The sequence below is a fragment of the Clytia hemisphaerica genome, unplaced genomic scaffold, assembly GCF_902728285.1.
Source record: "Clytia hemisphaerica strain Z4C2 unplaced genomic scaffold, Clytia hemisphaerica genome assembly, whole genome shotgun sequence".
NCBI lineage: Eukaryota > Metazoa > Cnidaria > Hydrozoa > Leptothecata > Clytiidae > Clytia > Clytia hemisphaerica.
In genome coordinates, this window is record NW_027104378.1 from 313,101 (window position 1) to 334,805 (window position 21,705).

General features: G+C 35.4%; 1 protein-coding gene across 1 annotated transcript in view; it reads left to right on the forward strand.

Annotated features, from left to right (window-relative positions):
- Positions 1-21,705, forward strand: part of LOC136819084 (laminin subunit alpha-1-like) — an 80,166-nt gene that overhangs the window by 27,719 nt on the left and 30,742 nt on the right. Inside the window, exons 17-28 of the mRNA XM_067075252.1 lie at positions 10,606-10,833; positions 11,166-11,272; positions 12,068-12,245; positions 13,464-13,613; positions 13,889-14,040; positions 14,890-15,003; positions 15,621-15,732; positions 16,415-16,614; positions 17,650-17,823; positions 19,645-19,761; positions 19,972-20,185; positions 21,216-21,433. Coding sequence (XP_066931353.1) covers positions 10,606-10,833; positions 11,166-11,272; positions 12,068-12,245; positions 13,464-13,613; positions 13,889-14,040; positions 14,890-15,003; positions 15,621-15,732; positions 16,415-16,614; positions 17,650-17,823; positions 19,645-19,761; positions 19,972-20,185; positions 21,216-21,433 — 1,964 coding nt within the window. The remainder of the gene's footprint in view (positions 1-10,605; positions 10,834-11,165; positions 11,273-12,067; positions 12,246-13,463; positions 13,614-13,888; positions 14,041-14,889; positions 15,004-15,620; positions 15,733-16,414; positions 16,615-17,649; positions 17,824-19,644; positions 19,762-19,971; positions 20,186-21,215; positions 21,434-21,705) is intronic.

Consider the following 21,705-nt stretch of genomic DNA (forward strand, 5'->3'; position numbering starts at 1 on the left):
CACCCATACATAAACTCGCTATTGTTTGTGCGTACGGCCGTGGAATTCATGATATTCATGACATGATGTTTTCTACGGAAAGATCCTGGTTTTTGCCAGTAGTGGCAAATTTTATACAAGTTTTGTCTAGTTTAAATTTGCCACTACTGGCTAAAAACGGGGTATTTCTGTAGAAAACATTACGTCATGAATATCATGACTAAAGGTAGAGCGTTCTACTGAAAAAACGCTGCGCAAGTCTGTGGGTTCAACACCCAGCCAAGCTGCACTGAGGAATAGGGGAAATCAGCAGTACGTGAAGAAATCAATAGAAAAAGAGTTGCGCCTTCCCCTGACTGCAGGTAGATAAGCTAGCGAAAGACGAGTTTTCGAGTCGCCCCTATCTTCAGTCGTAAACTTATTCGGAAGGTATGTATAGTAAGAAACATATCGTACGTACATCCAGTACAAACGAGTTTCCCTATAAAACTAAAGAGAAACAGTTAAATTCCTGTCTTCTATGCAAGATTTTTGTTTTGCTGTTGTCTTTTGGCCCAAGAGTCTAAATGATCACAAAAGTGAGCACTCTGTACCAGAGTGTATCTCACGATTATCGCTTTTTAGCGCTCTCGCATTGTCTGTTTGATAAAAAATTCCCGTACATAGAACTCTGTGATGAAGTATGATTTATAAATAACAACACTTCTATCATCGTCTCCACTCTCTCACCAACATTCCTTTGCAGCGGACGGTTCGAAAAATCTCAAATGAGAAAAGGCAATGACAACAGACACTCTACAGCAATGAATTTTGAAATAAGCCGTAGATACTGGGTTTGTGTACAGACAAGCAAATGAGGGCCGTTCATATACTCATTAACTTAGATGATACGCCCCTATATGTCACAGACCCGAGAGAACTCCCTACCCACTTGAAAAATTGGTTAGAATTTCGTCCACGGTGGAAAAAATAACCTACAACTTTATCCTTAATGGAAGATTGACTTTGTTTTCATCCCTATTTCAAATCCAATGGAAAAAAATTGCGCTCCAAAAAACCATCCCCAATGGACTTTTTGACCTGGAAACAATAAAATTTCTTTCGGAAAAAAAGGTGTATTTTTACCGTTTTGTGAGTATTTTTGTCCATTTTCCTAAGAAATCTGGTGCTTTAGTGTCTACAAAGCCTTGAAATGTTCTTAACTTGTTCTTAATATTTTGACCATCGAAACCTATGTTCTTATATAGTTTGTTCTTATAAAAAAACGTGTAATAGACAATGGATTCCCTGTCGATTATTATCAGAAAGAAATTTAGTCAGTTTAACATACTGTATTGTTTTATTTTCGTTTTAATGCATTGTTCCATTGATAAATTTCCAGATATCTATACAAATTAAATCCTTTTTTTTGTAATTTCTCGATTTCTTTACAAAAAACCTTTTTTAATTACCTTGAAAATTGGAAATCAATAGGTTAAAGAACATACTTCATTCTGATCTTAGTTATTTTGAATTTGAATGAGAGCTTTATGAAGGATTAACGAAATCTTTTTCGCTTACTTTTGGACACAATGTATTGTAAAAAACGAAATCTACAGTTGACTCCCTCTAATTCGATCTTCAAGGGACCAAAAATTTTCTTCGAATTAGAGAAAGATTCGAATAGCAGAGAGTAATTTTTAGTTCGAATTACAGAAAGATTTGAATGATACAGATTCGAATTAGAGAGACATGGCTGTTCTATACGTACGGCTAAAATGACGAAAATTCAGATAGTACCGTGGTCCAGCCACAAATAAACCAAAAGCAACCTGCTGCATAATCTTAGAAATACTGATAGACCTTTTCAAAAATTACGTCACGAACATCACTTGCCTCGTATTCAAACAATATCTATGGTGATCATTTCTCTTTAGACATTAAATTTTTTTTTTATGAATAGAAAGTAGTTGTAATAAAATTCGTTGGGAGTTAATCACCATGGCAATAATTTCAAAACGAGGCAAGTGATGTTCGTGACGTAATTTATGAAAAGGTCTATTGGCCATCATACTTTTAAAAAGATGGTCGTAATTATGGTATCAGTTCTCATTGAAATTGGGGACAATAAGTAACAAAAATTAGGCTACTCCAGAAAAAATTTCTATCCCTAAGAAATTTCAATATTTCAGACCTCCTTGATTTTTTTTACAGGGTTTTAAGCTCAAAAAATATTTTTCTTAGCCTAGCAGAGCCTAAGAGCCCATGTGACGAAAGAAAGTTTTGAATCCGCCATTGTGGATATGGAAATTCATGTAGAAAAATAAATCACCCTGAATTTTATTATTTGAACGCTAGGCAAGACCATGCAGGCATGTTCCGTTCAATCAATTTTTGACGACATTTCTGGTCAAAAAATTGAATTTCGATGGTAATTTTCAATTTTCAATTTTCGAGTCAAAAAATTGAAAATTGAATTTTGATTGAAAGTTTCAATTTTATTTTTATTTCTGCCAGAAATGAACTGAAATTTCCAGTATCATCTTTGATTTTCTGATATAAACTTTTTGTATTGAAAATTGAAAATAATATTTTCAAATACTGAAATTTTGTCGTGAAGAATTGAATTTGACAAAACCAAACCAATTTGTAAAAAAAACGTCTCGGATGAAAAAATTGAAAGTTGAAAATGATTTGCAACCAGTTACAAAGAAGACAAAGGAAACAATAGTTTTATTCAGTCTCTTCTTTGTTAGTCTAATTTTTCTCTTAATGTATCGATTACACACGCGTTTACTTCATTAAGAGCTGAAATGGAAGTGGCGAGAGTGAGAGTAAATAAGCACATCCAGACTCAGCCGAATTATAGGTGTTCTAATAAAAAAAATCGGCTAAAGTCAGTACCTTTTCAAAATCTGAAATCTGAGGCTCACATTTTTCTTAATCCGGGGGGGGGGTACTACCCTTGTCGACCGACGGGGGTGCTCCGCTGGACCCTACGTGGGACTCGAAATTTGCGAAAAAAGTGACCCTGAACGGGACTAAAATTCCAAAATTTTCTACTTTTTCCCCAAATTTTCCAAAAATAGGCACCCTACGAGGGACTGATTTTTCTATTTTGGTGTTTTTGCGGCCCTACCTGGGACTCGTGGAGGTTAAAAAAGGTATCCTAACCAGCGGAGCATCCCAGTAACCCACCTTGCCCTAGTACCCCCCCCCCCGGGTTCTTAATATGTTCTTAGATTTAGGCCAATTTCCAGCCTTCTTTTGAAATTGTTCTTATAAAAAAAGAGTGTAGTCAAATATAAAAGGCCAGACAAAGACCAAAGAGTATCCGAAGAGTTAAATATTACGTAAAGGAAATTGCTCCAGCGTGAAATTTATGCCATAATGTATTTATAGAACCCAAAACTAAATTAAGCTGCAAAAGACCTGGAAACTAGACAGCAACAAATAACAATAAAACCGATGAAACACTACTTTTGAGCATCTGTTTTCGTGGAAAAGCAAGCGTGATAAAAAATTGGTTTGGTTTTGTCAATTTCAATTTCTTACGACACAATTTTCAGTATTTGAAAATATTATTTTCAATTTTCAATGCAAGAAGTTTATATTAGAAAATCAAAGATGATACTGGAAATTTCAGTTCATTTCTGGCAATAAACAAAACGAAAATTGAAACTAGCAATAAAAATTCAATTTCAATTTTTTAACTCGAAAATTGAAAATTGAATATTGCCATCGAAATTCAATTTTTTGACCAAAAATGTCGTCAAAAATTGAATGAACGAAACATGCATGCATGATATCTCCAGATAACGAAATTTTCAGACCATGGTTCTGACATTTTTCATAATCAGCATAAATTTGTGATCGATTGGCATCCGTGTATGAAAACGTCCATTCGATTTTTGGTCAATTTTCAATATTTTGAAAATTGAAAAATTGATTTTTTGCAGCAATTTTCAATATTTCATAAAGTTCAAAAATTGAATTTTAAATTTTGATCAAATTTTAATTTTTTTTTCACACCCAAAAAAATTGAGAATTGAATATTCATCCAGTTTTCACTATTTTTCAGTCTCAAAAAAAATTGAAAATGTAATTTTGGTCTATTATTTTTAATTTCAGAAAATATGTTGACCTTTAAAATTTATTGAAATCCCAATAGGGGTCAAAAGGGAATGGCACTAGTGAGGAGGCCTGGGAACTAAATCCAAAACACAACAAATTAACACAGGTCAGATGGATATCTATTTATTATTTCGTATAAAACACCCCTGTTCTCATGACCTAGTGGAAGATAAAACTTCACCGGAGTGAGTCTGATAAAAGATTAAAATCGGCTGCGGGAAGATTTTTAAAGAAACTTTCCACTGGGGTGGAAATTTGAGCCTTTTTTGATTGGTGTGAATTTCGATTAGGTTCTTGGGAATTACTCATATGGCGTTCTAAATCTCCAGATCTACTAAACGGACACTATTTTGTGACGCTAGTTTTTTGGGGGATTTTCTAGTTAATATATATACACTTTTCTACCTGTTTTTTTGCCAAGTGCAAGTGTGCTTTTTGACCGGGTAGCCTGGGCTATATAAAATTTCACCGGGGTGGACAGCTTTTATTTCAATTTCTCACTGGGGTTGAGATCACTCAGCTTCAATTGCCTGGGGTGAGTCATTTCTTCACTGGAGCTTAAATTTAGGCTATTATTTTTCACCAGGTTATTCACCGGGCGGACCTGACAGGGACACTGATTTAGGGGTGTTATAAATAAGTGTTTTCAAATAAGTAAATCTACAACTCAACAGTTGGATTCATATAACATTTAATGTATTCTGTATCGTATCATAGCTGCACACATGTTTTCTTGCTCCCAGATCCCCAAAGAGAAAAGGTTGTGTTGTGGATTTAGTTCACAGGCCTCCTCACTACAACTAGTGCCATTCCCTTTTGACCCATATTGGAATTTCAATAAATTTCGAAGGTCAATATTTTTAATGAAATTAAAAATGACCAAAATGTAAAATGTTCAATCTCTGACTTTTACAACACATATTCATCATGCTTTACTAGTCCCTCTTCAAAATCTTTTTTCATAAATAAGTCCAAAGTGCAATCTCGATCTTCTTTCACAAGATTGGTGCAAAATTCATCCGTGTATGAAAACGTCCATTCAATTTTTGGTCAATTTTCAATATTTTGAAAATTGAAAATTGATTTTTTGCAGCAATTTTCAATATTTCAAAAAGTTTAAAAATTGAATTTTGAATTTTGATTCAATTTTAATTTTTTTTTGCACGCTCAAGAAAATTGAGAATTGAATATTCATCCAATTTTCAATACTTTTCAGTCTCAAAAAAATTTAAAATATAATTTCGGTCTTATTTTTAATTTTAGAAAAAATGTTGACCTTTAAAATTTATTGAAATTCCAACAGGGGTCAAAAGAGAATGGCACTAATTAGGAGGCCTGGGAACTAAATCCAAAACTCAACCTTTTGTCATTGGGGATCTGCGAAGAAAACATGTGTACAGTTATGATACGATACAGAATATATTAATTGTTATAAGAATTTGGAACATTTATTTATAACATCCATAAATTAGTGTCCGACCCTGTCAGGTCCGCCCCGGTGAATAACCCCGTTGAAAAAGATGCTCTAAAATCGGTCTAAAATAGCCTAAATTTAATGCACACGGCCTGTGTGTCAGGGGTTAATTGGAAAGTTATTGTATCACCATGACGTAATTTCAACAAAAGCGTAATCATACAGTACTCAGGCAAATTAAAGGCTATAGCGCTATACTTATAGTAGGGGTCGGATTTGGAAGCACTTCCATGGTATACTCTGAAATACATGCTGATGTCAGCCCGAAAGCTGATTGGCTTAACCGACAGTTATACGCGGTTTAAGAGTATAGCTAAAAATTTGTTATGTTTTCAAAAAAAAATTCAAAAAAAATTGGTCTTTTACTGTATGATTAGGCTTTTGTTGAAATTACGTCATGGTGATACAATAACTTTCCAAATAACCGCTGCTGACACACAGGCCGTGTGCATTAAATTTAGGCTATTTTAAACCGATTTTAGAGCATCTTTTTCAACGGGGTTATTCACCGGGGCGGACCTGACAGGGGCGGACCTGACAGGGCCGGACACTAATTTATGGATGTTATAAATAAATGTTCCAAATTCTTATAACAATTAATATATTCTGTATCGTATCATAACTGTACACATGTTTTCTTCGCAGATCCCCAATGACAAAAGGTTGAGTTTTGGATTTAGTTCCCAGGCCTCCTAATTAGTGCCATTCTCTTTTGACCCCTGTTGGAATTTCAATAAATTTTAAAGGTCAACATTTTTTCTAAAATTAAAAATAAGACCGAAATTATATTTTAAATTTTTTTGAGACTGAAAAATATTGAAAATTGGATGAATATTCAATTCTCAATTTTCTTGAGCGTGCAAAAAAAAATTAATATTGAATCAAAATTCAAAATTCAATTTTTAAACTTTTTGAAATATTGAAAATTGCTGCAAAAAATCAATTTTCAATTTTCAAAATATTGAAAATTGACCAAAAATCGAATGGACGTTTTCATACACGGATGAAAATTGCTGCAATAAATCAATTTTCAATTTTCAAAATATTGAAAATTGACCAACAATCGAATGGACGTTTTTATACACGAATCACCCGTCGTGTGTGCATGTTTCGTTCATTCAATTTTTGACGACATTTTTGGTCAAAAAATTGAATTTCGATGGCAATATTCAATTTTCAATTTTCGAGTTAAAAAATTGAAAATTGAATTTTGACTGCTAGTTTCAATTTTCGTTTTGTTTATTGCCAGAAATGAACTGAAATTTCCAGTATCATCTTTGATTTTCTAATATAAACTTCTTGCATTGAAAATTGAAAATAATATTTTCAAATACTGAAAATTGTGTCGTAAGAAATTGAAATTGACAAAACCAAACCAATTTTTTATCACGCTTGCTTTTCCACGAAAACAGATGCTCAAAAGTAGTGTTTCATCGGTTTTATTGTTATTTGTTGCTGTCTAGTTTCCAGGTCTTTTGCAGCTTAATTTAGTTTTGGGTTCTATAAATACATTATGGCATAAATTTCACGCTGGAGCAATTTCCTTTACGTAATATTTAACTCTTCGGATACTCTTTGGTCTTTGTCTGGCCTTTTATATTTGACTACACTCTTTTTTTATAAGAACAATTTCAAAAGAAGGCTGGAAATTGGCCTAAATCTAAGAACATATTAAGAACCCGGGGGGGGGGGGGGGGGGTACTAGGGCAAGGTGGGTTACTGGGATGCTCCGCTGGTTAGGATACCTTTTTTAACCTCCACGAGTCCCAGGTAGGGCCGCAAAAACACCAAAATAGAAAAATCAGTCCCTCGTAGGGTGCCTATTTTTGGAAAATTTGGGGAAAAAGTAGAAAATTTTGGAATTTTAGTCCCGTTCAGGGTCACTTTTTTCGCAAATTTCGAGTCCCACGTAGGGTCCAGCGGAGCACCCCCGTCGGTCGACAAGGGTAGTACCCCCCCCGGATTAAGAAAAATGTGAGCCTCAGATTTCAGATTTTTTTTAAAAGGTACTGACTTTAGCCGATTTTTTTTTATTAGAACACCTATAATTCGGCTGAGTCTGGATGTGCTTATTTACTCTCCCCACTTCCATTTCAGCTCTTAATGAAGTAAACGCGTGTGTAATCGATACATTAAGAGAAAAATTAGACTAACAAAGAAGAGACTGAATAAAACTATTGTTTCCTTTGTCTTCTTTGTAACTGGTTGTAAATCATTTTCAACTTTCAATTTTTTCATCCGAGACGTTTTTTTTACAAATTGGTTTGGTTTTGTCAAATTCAATTCTTCACGACAAAATTTCAGTATTTGAAAATATTATTTTCAATTTTCAATACAAAAAGTTTATATTAGAAAATCAAAGATGATACTGGAAATTTCAGTTCATTTCTGGCAGAAATAAAAATAAAATTGAAACTTTCAATCAAAATTCAATTTTCAATTTTTTGACTCGAAAATTGAAAATTGAAAATTACCATCGAAATTCAATTTTTTGACCAGAAATGTCGTCAAAAATTGATTGAACGGAACATGCCTGCATGATCCGTGTATGAAAACGTTGAGTTGTAGATTTACTTATTTGAAAACACTTATTTATAACACCCCTAAATCAGTGTCCCTGCCAGGTCCGCCCGGTGAATAACCTGGTGAAAAATAATAGCCTAAATTTAAGCTCCAGTGAAGAAATGACTCACCCCAGGCAATTGAAGCTGAGTGATCTCAACCCCAGTGAGAAATTGAAATAAAAGCTGTCCACCCCGGTTAAATTTTATATAGCCCAGGCTACCCGGTCAAAAAGCACACTTGCACTTGGCAAAAAAACAGGTAGAAAAGTGTATATATATTAACTAGAAAAATCCCCCAAAAAACTAGCGTCACAAAATAGTGTCCGTTTAGTAGATCTGGAGATTTAGAACGCCATATGAGTAATTCCCAAGAACCTAATCGAAATTCACACCAATCAAAAAAGGCTCAAATTTCCACCCCAGTGGAAAGTTTCTTTAAAAATCTTCCCGCAGCCGATTTTAATCTTTTATCAGACTCACTCCGGTGAAGTTTTATCTTCCACTAGGTCATGAGAACAGGGGTGTTTTATACGAAATAATAAATAGATATCCATCTGACCTGACAATGCGTGTATACTTCCGTCCATTCGATTTTTCACAATAAAAATGAAATAAAAATTGATTTTTATCAATTATTTTCAATTTTTCATTTTTGTTTTTAAATTAAAAATTGAAAAAAGAAAAATTGAGATTCAATTTTCAATTTTTCATTTTTTGTCCATGTGGGTGACATTTCTGTCATGATGATGTATCATTTAGATTAGACGGGGGTCTGAAATGGCAATGTTTGTTGCTTGCGCTTAGGCATCCTTTGTATAATATCTCTATCACATGAAACATTTTACACTGTTTTTTAATATTTTTTCCTTATATCATCAAATAATGGTGATGATGTAACATCATAAGTATATACTACCCTTTAAAATTATATCATACTTGGCTTTAAACGTAGCTTCTGCAGATGGGTTCAACCTAAGTATAGTCCGAGATCCGTAAATCGCAATAGGTATACTTACGCAATATAACATGCAGCAGAACAGAATTGGTGGAGTGATTCTGCAAGACAACTGCCACGCTGGAGTAATCGTCTATTTAAAGGTCCTGAAGATGCTGTAACAGGGCTGGGTGGCTCAGAAAGTTTACAAAGATTTCACCAAGTCACGGTGGAGAATAATCGCGACAGCTACAATTTGCTGTAAATCTTTAGAATTACTAAACCTAAAAAAACCTACAAAAACCTTCCGTAGAATGACCATAAACACCTCCTTTCCATAATCCCCACACCGATCCGATCCGGCTGGACATTCAAAGTAACAGATCTTACTGCTAATTTGCCAAAAGCTTCGGTCTTGCATATCATTTCAATTTGTCAATAAGATCTTATATCATTTGATCATTAAATGTTACATTATTATGTTTTTTCTGATCGTGTAATATGTTAATAATGTGATAAAGATATTATAGGACAATATGTATAATATCTACAGCAGTCTGCGACAAATCTATCATCCTAGCTTCACTTTTGCCATGTTCAGACCCCGTCGACCCTAAATGATACATCATCATGACAGGAATGTCACCCACATGGACAAAAAATGAAAAATTGAAAATTGAATCTCAATTTTTCTTTTTTCAATTTTTAATTTAAAAACAAAAATGAAAAATTGAAAATAATTGAAAAAAATCAATTTTCATTTCATTTTTATTGTGAAAAATCGAATGGACGGAAGTATACACGCATTATTGACCTGTGTTAATTTTTTGTGTTTTGGATTTAGTTCCCAGGCCTCCTCACTAGTGCCATTCCCTTTTGACCCCTATTGGGATTTCAATAAATTTTAAAGGTCAACATATTTTCTGAAATTAAAAATAATAGACCAAAATTACATTTTCAATTTTTTTTGAGACTGAAAAATAGTGAAAACTGGATGAATATTCAATTCTCAATTTTTTTGGGTGTGAAAAAATAATTAAAATTGGATCAAAATTTAAAATTCAATTTTTGAACTTTATGAAATATTGAAAATTGCTGCAAAAAATCAATTTTTCAATTTTCAAAATATTGAAAATTGACTAAAAATCGAATGGACGTTTTCATACACGGATGGATTGGTATATAATATGTCTATGTTTAAAGTTTAAAAAAATTTTAAAGGGTTGAAAATCTAAAATCCGCCATTATGGAAATTTGTGCCTGATCCAAATAACGCCACACACGTTTTCTGACTCTTCAAGGACTATACTTTCATGATCAAAAGAAAAGATGACTATACGCCGATGTGCATACGAGAACTAACTCAGCCCCTAGAGTACAGTGGCTGTAAAGGAGTTGACAAAATATGTAATGCACAGACTTGAGAGTGTAATTGTCCAGAGAATTTCCAATGTGGATTCTAGATCCTTAATCATGGATACTTGCCTTTCGCTAGGAATTGTTTGTACCAAGTTTTAATACATTTCATTTTACTTATTTAGCCTGTGGTTGTAAAGGAGTTGACAAAATATGTAACCCACAGACTGGAGAATGTAATTGTCCAGAGAATTTCCAAGGAAGAGTGTGCGATGCTTGTCAATGCAATGGAAATAGTAACAAATGCCAACGTGATGGAAAATGTCTGGATTGCCAATCCAATACTTTTGGAGATCATTGTGAAATGTGTAAACCATCTTTTTATGGAGATGCTTTGCAAGGAGATTGTAAAGGTACGTGTTCATTGCTCTTATAGTTCGTGGATATAGAAATCTAAGGCTAATTTAGGTAAAAAGGGCAATTCTGGGGCGGTTTGTAGAATTACAAAATACCATCAGGTGGGAGCAATTGACAATTAAAAAAATTAAGCAAAAAAAAGAAAGTGTAAGATAATTGAGGGGTGTTCTATTTTCGGTATTTTCAAAGAATGATGACGTCATCAGGTGGTGATGACGCTATCAATGATGCCGAAATTTTTACGAAAGACGCAAATTCAATATCTGGTGAACATTTGCAAAATACATTTTATAACATAGTCGTATCCTAATGATATTCTTTCCCATAGCTTGTGGTTGTCATGCTGAAGGTGCGATCAATACAACATGTCACATGATCACTGGCCAATGTTTTTGTAGACCTGGTGTCATTGGAAAGACTTGTTCACAATGTGACGTAAGTATAGCTGTCCCGGGGGTCACCCAGGTAAAAAAGGGGACTTGTCATTGGTCATGATCCCCTATTTTAACTGACCGTCTGTTCCATTTTAACAAATCCCAGTCGTGCGTCCCCATTTGCGCTCATTGAACAGTGCCCCCTAAAGACCGGTCTCCACTTGCGCGTGCTGTGATCGCACTTTTGGCCTCAGTCCTTTTTACTTCGAAAAAAGGTTACGTCAAAAAAATCTAGGGGACGCTCGCAAAAAATATTTCAGCTTTTTCAACCGTTACGTCAGATCGCGCCAATGGAATTGCTTCATTTTTCTTTTGACCAATAGCGTGGAAGCTTTGCTCGAAAAAGTGCGATCGCAGTGCGCGTAAGTGGAGACCGACCTTAACAGTTTGGTATTGACATTTCTTCATTTTTTGTTTTGCTATTGACTCTCTAACTGATCTGACTTTAGATAGTTTTGTGTTGCGAAGAATTAATTGTGACTTTTAACATAGTCCGTATAAAGATGCCTGGTTTGGTAGCTTATTGTTTTAACTTTTTGTTAGCTTTTTCCTTTGTTAATATCAAAAGATAAAAATCGACTTTCTCAGTTTTTGATCAAGTTAACAAGTACTCCAAGAACTATCTTGGGATTGGTTTAAGATTTAATCACATGATCAAAAAGTGAGCAAAACAAACTAATTACTCAACGCAAGTTCAAGTAAGAAACAATGGAAAGAAAAAAAGGCTTCCAGACCAGGGTTTTTTATATGGACTATGCTTTAAAACAATCACATATCGTTTCTTTCTCCAATTTAGATCAACCATTACGATTTAACGGACACAGGCTGCAAATCATGCCGTTGCAACGAACATGGTTCCGCTCTCCTGCAATGCAACAATGCTGGTGTTTGTTCATGTCTCTCCAGCGCTGAGGGAATGAAATGTGATTTATGTAGCGCTGGTTTCTTCGGCCTCCCCGATAAACCCTGTCAATGTAAGTTTCCCCGATATACCGGGTGCGCCACAAAAAAGTTTCTCTCTTTAAAACCAATTTTCTAGAAATCTAAAAGTTTTAAAAGAACCATTCCTATTTCATTGGAAGGAAGAAAGATAAACTTAAATTTTGATGGGTCATTTATTAAATTCGATTCATTAGATCAAAAGTTATGCTCAATTAAATAAAAAAGTTACTTTCTGAAAGTGCTCAAAGACGTTTGAAATCGACCTATCAAATTAAACAGAAGCATAATCACATGATACATCATTATCTTCGTTTCAGCCATTAAAAATGATAACTAGCTGTCTAAATGGCCTTTTGTTATATAAAGAAAGGTTGAATTTAAATAAAAGGCTGAAATTTGTCAAAAAAGGCAAAAAAATCTGTTAAAATTCATAAAAATACATCAAATATGGGTTTTGAGATACATCCAGCCTTACATAGACTTTATACAATCTTTAAAACAAAAAATCTGAGGAACCTTTCCTTAAAAGTAAATTAAAGTGATTTTGATGAAGATTTTAAACCCTTTTGTCTTTTCAGTTTCGAAATTTATGTGTTTAATTACTGAAAGATGATTTTAATCATGTAAAGGCTATTGCGATTGCCAATATTGATATCAAAATTTGATTGGTCGATTTTCAACGTCTTCGAGCACTTTCTGAAAGTAACTTTTTTATTCAATTGAGGATAACGTTTGATCTAATAAATCAAATTTAATAAATGACCCATCAAAATTTAAATTTATCTTTGTTCTTTTCAATAAAATAGGAATGGTTCTTTCATAATTTCTAAATTTCTAGAAAATTAGTTTTAAAGAGAGAAACTTTTTTGTGGCGCACCCGGTATGTTTCCCGATTTTAGAGTGACTCTCCGTTGAGATGCTTTGGCAAAGATTTCCTTATTCACATACTGCAACCTGATTCTCTCGATAACCGTGATAGATCGTTTGACTTTAGCAGCAGCGTTTGACTATAAGCATTCTTTTGTTAGCCACAAACATCTAAGATGCTTTGCTAAAAATACCCTATTTCGTTACATACCATAACATTTATTTCAAAAACACAATCATTAAATTCAATAAATCTTTTATGATACTCCATTCACTAAACGCTCTTTTTTTAGACACAGATTTATCGAGGCTTACATAATTCTACATGCCATCAAAAATCATTTTTTAGCCTGTGTACTTATCATCTTTTTTTACATCTTTAGCCTGTGATTGCAACTCTACGGGTACAGTGACAAGCACTACCTGTAAGAACGATGTCGATGGTCAGTGCGTGTGCAAAACAGGCGTGGACGGACGCCAATGTGATACGTGCCGTAAACAATATGCTGATTTTGGCCCCTCTGGTTGCAGGCGTAAGTTATCCCGATTTTCCGAAAATTATTCATGTTTATACAAATCGTATTTATTTTAAGGTCTTAGCCTTTGATTTATCCTGGTTATTCCTGATGTGCGGAAACCTTTCATATACAAATGGAAAGTTTTATTCCATATTGAGGAAACTATGTTCCTTTAGCAAAATCTGAGAGACCTCTATACCGAAGAAACATTTGACGAAGTTTAAGGTCTCATAGGATCTTTAATAGGATGGGTAAAAAAGAATCACCTTATGAATTTCTCATCTTTGTAGAATGTCCGCTCTGTACACGTAAATTACAACGTCATGCGGATGAGGTGGCTTCCAAACTGGAAAACGTGCAAGTTGACATGAACCTAACCAAACAGTTATCGACGCTCCAAAAAGAACTTCACCAAACAGAGAATTATCTACAAACCGTGCAGGTATTAGTGTTATTAACCTAAACGTTTCAAGGGGACTGGGTTCCGGTGTGATTTTCGTTACGGATCGAGAGTGTTGATATTAGTTTCGGAACGTTTCGGAGCAAGAAAACGGAGCAGTTCCGTTTCGATGAAAATAGTCGAGCGAAGCCGTTTCGATCTGTCTTACTTTGTAACGTCTTCTTTTTTGACGTTCACACTAGTTTCGGAACTGTTTCGTTTCGGAACGTTACGATGAAAATAGTGGAGTAAAACCGTTTCGATCTGTTTTACTTTGCAACATTTGTAACGTCTTCTACGTTTCAAACTTTGACGTTCACACTGCACTTGTTTCGGGACGATACGGAACTGTAGCGTCTGAACATAGTCTAAGCCATTGAGTTTAAAGCCAGAAGGGCTAGAGTGGAATATCTAACTTTTCCCAGGCAAGAAAAAGTGAAGCATTTATTTCCAATCCAGAACTCGCCTTGAACGCGTCGCAACCGTGACGACGGATTGTATCTAGTGGTTCCGTCGTTTTTAAGGACTGCATTTTTTGAAATCTAGCGACAGATTTTACTTTCAATCCGGCGTTTGTGTAAAAACCACGCGCAGGCGTTCTGGATGAGAAATAAGTGGCTTCATTTCCCATCCAGGAGTCTCGAGTCCAGCCCTTCGGACTTGGAAGTCAATTGTCTCGAGAATTGTCTAACTAAGCTATATCCTCCATCACTGATCGGATTTTGAAACACAAGTAGCCAATGAAACTCGAAACCTTTGCTTATGATTATGGAACAGGAATTTTTGGGCTGAATTTCAATTTTTACGTGGCACGTGGCTATACCTTTAAATCTTTTCCTTTCCAACTTTCAGTTAGAAGGAGTGATGTTCGAAAACCGAATATTACGTGGACAAAGAGATTACAATAGTCTCCATGACAACAAGCTCATAACGTGGAACGACCGGCTCTCCAAACTCATCAACCAGGTAAATTTGTTGACTGTGTATTTTTTTAATAGGATCTGTCTTACGTTACCCTGAGTATCAGAGGTTGAGTTTTCAAAGAATCTTGGATTGTCGTCATGGTTACTTTTCTCTGCGTTTATTGCGCGCTGAATAGAATCTGAATTGGTCGGCACAGGTCGATATATTATTTCGGCCTGTGATTTTGACGGTAGTCTTACGTTGCAAGTTCAAGCAAATAGTATGTGTTTTTCGCTGGAAATTTCACAGAAGCAAATTCTGATCTTTTAAAACGAAACTGAGCAAAGGAAAACTTTGTCCTTGATATGATAATCTTCTCTGTACTGTAGACTGGAGTCTTTTTTGACTGAACTTTGATTTTGGATGATTTGAATGACTCTGAGGCCAGTGAAGTAGAGCAAGGATACTTGACAGAATTTTCATTTTCAGATACTATACATCGATGTGTTTTAAAGCAGATATTCAAGTTACAATTTTTTGTCTTTTAGCAAGAAAACAGTAGAATTTTGACGTAAGAACCGTGTGTGGACTCATTTCAAATATTTCAAATTATGATATCTCGACTTTGTGAAAATGACAATAAAAAGCCAAAAAGATTCTTTATCTTTAATTCTTTGCAGATCAACGAAGTGACGTCACGAGCGATCGGAATGAAACCGTCAGCATTGTCCATTCAACAAAATATGGAGATTTATTATATTGCTGCTAAAGCTGCTTCGCAGAAAACATCAGGTTAGAGAAAAGTTACTGTTTGTCGTGCAGAATTTTCTTACCTTTGCATAGATTAAGTTAAAAGTAACTGGTATCTTAAACTCCATTCGCTATAAAGTAAAAAGTGCGCACTTTCTGCAGTAGGGTGATATTCTAACTACGCTGAGTGTCATTTTTATCATTATTATGGCTCTTTACTTATAATCATTTTAGTCACAAATATATGACCTTGTCTACTACAATCACTTTCTTTAGTGAAATTTGTTTTGATATAAACATTTCACTAAAGGATTGCCTAGCGAACTTTTGTTTTCGAGGCCGATACTCTTAGATGCCTAATAAACGAGTGATGAAATAAATGGAAGGGTTGGAAAAATCTTCAAATAATAAATAAACGAGGGGACTTATCTAACTCCCCCCCCCCAAATAAGGTAATTATAGACTAAAGTCTGCCTAAGGGACAATTTGACAACTGGAAATATTTAATAAAATTTATAAACAGAGGGTCCTAATAAGGTCCAGGGGTCGGAAAAAATCGATAAATTAACAAACAGTCGTTTATTTGGCACCTAAGAGTGCCTTTTCAACAAGAACAACAAAACAAGACAGAAATTAACCAATCAATCACGAATATTCTAAACAGAACTATCGAGATTTAGCTTTAGCTTTATTGACAATCAATTCGTTTTTCCTATTTTTGCAGAGGCACAAGAGATAGCTCGTGATGTATTCTTTTCCCATCTAATGAATTTGACGTCACTAGCCTCAGATGTTGTGAAGAAAGGTTACACTTATGTGCAAGACGTTCCTACATTCAAGTTTGAATTCTATCAACAAACCATTGACGATGATTTGACGGCTTCCAATACTTTGCTGGGAAATGTAACCAGTATAGGAAAAGAGGTAGGCTTAAATTGTTGAGATACGAATATCTTCCCAAATGGTCGGTTTTCATATGTGTCCCAGTTTCGAAGCTCCAAGGGGGGGGGGGTAAGAGTTCGAATAACTGAAAAATTTGTTTTAACTCCGGATTACAATTTAACCTTAATAAGATAAAGTAATGAGGTATTGTGGTTCAGTTGAGCGTATTAAACGCAAAGAAATTGATTGATGAGTGTAAATCCATGAATGTTGAAACCTGATTTTTTAAAGAAAAAAAATGTTTCACTTGACGATTTCCCGATATGGAAAATTCGAATAACTGAGGGTGATTTAGCCTATAATTGACCCCAAGGGGAATAGAAATCGCTTCAAATAACTGAAAAGTTCGAACAACCGAGAGTGCCTGAGTTGGGTAAGCAGATCCAAGGGGAACGCCATCTCAATTCGAATAACTGACTCATTCGAATAAGTGCAAGTTCGTATAGCCAGGAGTCTACTGTATGTGCTTCGTTCCCATCGTTAGTATCACAGTGTATGAATATTGCACTGTGACGACAAACAGCAGCGCTATTCAACGCACATTCAGTGGATATAAAAAATCATGGCAATCATCTAGGATCTTGGATGAAGCTGTACCAATCAAATCGCTGAAGACGGATGATAAAGGAGGGAACTTTCGCAATAACTTGTGTGATTGACAGGTCTTTTCGACGTTTTGATTGGCAAATTTTTGCAAACAGTCAAATTTTAAACCTCTCGTTTTCACAATACTAATTTTTCATTCATGTGAGTTATGTGAAGTGGGGGAAAAGTTGGTAGAAGGGTCCAAAATGATATAGCCTGTGCCAAACTTTTCTTCGCTGACTGAAAAGATAACGCGAAGTTCGGTTTGTTACGGTTAGGCAACATTCCGTGTCTGCGGCATCTTTTCGTAGAACAAGTTTTTCAAAATGTTAAGAACGCCCGTGGGCGGGGTGGTACAGGCTAACAATGATAAGAAGCTGTGTTTTAATTTTTCAATTATCGAAGAGATTCTACTATATCTTTCTTTTTAAGGTTCAATACCAAGCAACAGTAGCTTCGGCTTACCTTGGAGCTCTTGCGCAAAGTGAGGCGTACTTTCAAACTAAAGAGAGAATATGGGCGGCGTCCATGGCGTCCTTCTTGATGGAGATTGAAAATGTTCACAAGAAAGGAGATGATGTAAAACTGCTTCTGGACCAAACCAAGGTACTGCATTCTTTACACGCTTTTTTATAAGAATTCTCTTTTTTGAGAAAATTATCCTAAAATATTCTTACAGCATGCTTAGGTTAAGACTAGATTTAACATTTAGTACATATTTCTTAAGCATAAAATGGCATTTTTGTGAAAGGAGTGAGCCTTACTTGGGGGTAATTGACAATTTATTATTGATAATGCTCTAAAATGGCATTCCTAACTTGAGTAGCAAAATTCCATGATGGTGATATTCTTAGCATATTCTTAATTTTGGCCATTTTCATCATGGTCATTCTTATAAAGTGTATTCTTATAAAAAAAGCGTGTATTATGACGAATTGGGCCTTTAACGCAACTAGTGGAAATTGATTTTGACTTTGTCTGGAATGCGCCCTTTATTAACGAGGCCAGGCTAAATTATCCGAGTTCCTGAAATGAACACTACCAAAATATGTTACACCCTCTTATCTTTCTTATCTTTCTAATGGCTCATTAGGGGCTCACTTATCGCACCAGGGCTCTCACAGCTCCTCAAATCTCCTTAAATTTGGTTTTGCTCCTCAAGTCTCCTCATTTTTCTTGATTTTTCCCAAATTTCTCCTTAAATCTCCTCAGATTTGGAATTTTGAAAGCTGTGGCGGGAACGCTGTCGCACGTATCAAGCTTTTTTCACATGCACGTAAAACTTTACTTACGACCTAGAGAACGGGGAATTTCCCAAAGCTTACGTAGTGTTTTAAGGCCTTATGTAGAGTTTGCTTACGCTCAAAAAGTTTTGAACGGAAGGAAAAGTCACGTAAGACCTTCTTAATCAACAAAAACTCTACATAATGTGAAGCTAGTAAACTAATCATTGATGAATAATGCAAGCAGAGACTGGAACTGAGCCAACACGATATTAATGAACTGAAAGATGAATAGAAATCAATAGAGTGGGGCTCAGGCCCTCGAGCCCAGACCCCTGAATAGGGCGAGCAAACATGAGCGAGAAAAGGAAAGAAATCAGGGACTTGGGAGAAAGAGCTCGAAGGAAGAAGACTTGGAAGGAAGGGCTCGAAGGAAGAAGACTTGAAAAGGAGAACTTAAAGGAGAAGGACTTCAGGGACTTGAAAAGGGGAAGTCGAAGGAAAAGGACTTGAAAAGGAGAACTTGAAGGAGAAGGACTTGAACAGAGACTATCGTTAATTACATGCCAGAGTTACTAAATTATTTGATGTTATTTATGTTACGCTTATTTGATATTTATTGCTTAATTGGAAAAACAGAATTGATGTTGATTGAAATCTATTAGCGTACCTTTACTACGTGTCCATAGACTTATCCCCAATAAGGGATACCCTGATCGAAGGAACAGATAAGTGATCTGAGAGGTCCCCTCAATAACTAAAGGGTGACCCCAATCGCCTAACTTCCCTTCGTCACAATAATGTCGGGGGAATTCCCAAAAGACAGCCTTACGAACGATTATCCGTAAAGTCTAAAGTAAAACTTTACGTGTATGTGAAAAAAGCTTTACGCAGCATAATAAATTTCCATAGGTATTGGGTAATTTTTACAGACAGCATTTTGGGCTATGTATGTCAGTGTGAACCAAAAATATACCTTTTCGACCGTAGTCGCGCAGTCAGGCGCGTACCACTTTATTATTTAATTTACCACCCTAAACTCGACCCAATCCCTTTTTTGCAATTTTTTTTAATATGTCTTTAGGCGCGAAAAAAAAGACTGAGACGGTTTTAGGGTGGCAAAATAGACAAAAAATTGCCCTCGCGGCAATTGGCGGCTACGGTCGAAAAGTTGTATTGCTTCATCTTTTTCTTTTTTTTACAGGAACACGTGGACGCACAACGAGATTTCATATCCTCAATTCAAAACGAATCACAAGCGGTTGATCTGCTTCTCAAAGATAACATGAAACTCTATAAACTTACTCATGGTCTTTATGAGGTATTTACAATCACAATACATTTTATCGAAATATTGTGTTGAAATTTAGATTGCACTTATCCTTGGGTGAATACCTGAGGGCATTTTTCGTTCATTTTTAAAAATTTTGACGCCTGGGGACTTCTTCGAAAAGTTGGGAAATATACTGAAATCGAGCCTAGTGCGGTGCGTTCGTTCGAATGTGCTAATTTATTCTCTTATTATTCATAGCATGCATTTCAAAGCACGGTGAAAATTGTTGGTGGTGTTGAGGTCATGTTTTTAGAGTACAACCCACAAAACAAAATCCTGCGTGTCAACGTGTTACGTGGATATTCCTTGGCCGCACGCGATCTTCCGTCACGCAAGGCTGACCCTTATTTCAAACTGTCGATTCATCCAAAGTGGTTCAACCAGGGACCTTTCCAGTCATCACCAGAGATTTGTAAGTTCCCTCCAAGCTGTTAAATTACAGTTATGTGTCTGTATCTCGAACGCCAAAGGGGGGAATCGGTAATTATTCTATTTTAAAGGAAGAGATTTTGGCGGGAATTTAATTTGGCGAATGACCGAAAAAGCTTTTTAGAGGGAATTTAATTTGGCGGTTAACTTGAAAATTTTAATTTTGCTGGAATTTAATTTGACGGATGAAGGACATTTTTGTCCAAAAAACGCCATTAAAAAAGGAGAAACCTGTTTTAAAGCCTGAAATCGCACACAGTTGGGGGAATAAATAGAGCAATTTAAATTTGGCGGGAATTTAACTTGGCGGATGACGAAAAAATAAAATTTGGCGGGAACTTAATTTGGTGGAATTCCACCAAATCCGCCAAATTAAGTTCCTGCCAAAGTTTCTTTCCTAATAAAAAAGGAAAAGCTAGCCAAATATTTTTGAAACTAAAACTACCGATTGTTTGCTAAGAATGTTAGATGAAGCGGTTTTAGTGATAGGGACTTTTTTTAGCGTGATTGCGTGATCAGAGGTCAAAACGTGATTTGAACGATTTTTGAGCCGTGATGCGGGACTTTTTCAAAGGGATGCGTGATTATCCAAATTGTTTGCTGTTTTACGTGATCTTAATTTAAAATATCTCCTCATTTTTCGAAATTTGGAGTTCGGGCAAGAAAGTCGCTTTTGGGCTAATTGATAAATTTATTCGAGTATTTCAATTCGGGAGGGGTTTATAGACTTCCAGGCTATATTCTGAGCATTATTGGACCAATCTTGAACTTTTGGATCCTTAGATCCTAAGCTCTAAAAAACTCAGCGTTAAAACTCAGAGATAAAATCTACCCTTCCAACCTAATTTAGAACGCTTCCAAATCGTTTGTGGTTATAAGATTTCGTAGGAATTTCCCTTTTTTCTCAAATATTACGACCATGATTGTAGTTCAATAAACGCCAAAAGAAATTTTAACGGTCGTCTGTTTATCTGTAGAATATGTTAACTTTTAACCAACAATTCCTTTTCCAGCTACATTGGATCCAACTTGGCAATGGCCCATAGGTGGTACCTATTCATTTTTCATTCGTTTGGAACAGATGCGAGAAACACAACTTGTTATTCAAGTCTTTGACGGAGATGATGAAAATGATGATGATTTTATGGGTGAAGCTGTCATTGATATGAATAAAATTCTACCTATTATTTTGAATGGAGCAACACAGAACACCTACCCTTTAAAGCCTCAGGTAATAAAATAAAATGAAATATATCCTGTATTTTTAACTCAAACCCTGTAAATAAATTTTTGAATAAAGCTACACAAAATACTTACCCTTCATTCTGAACTGTGCCTAAAAATTCGCCTGAAAAGCGAAAACTTAAATTTAAAAACCCACTTTCCCGTGGAAATAATTGACGTTTTTGTTTTTTTGGGGCCTTGGGGCATAAGCTACCCGAATGTGGGATACGATACTTCGCTGGGGCCCAAATATGGCTACTTCCAGCGCGCAGACAAAAC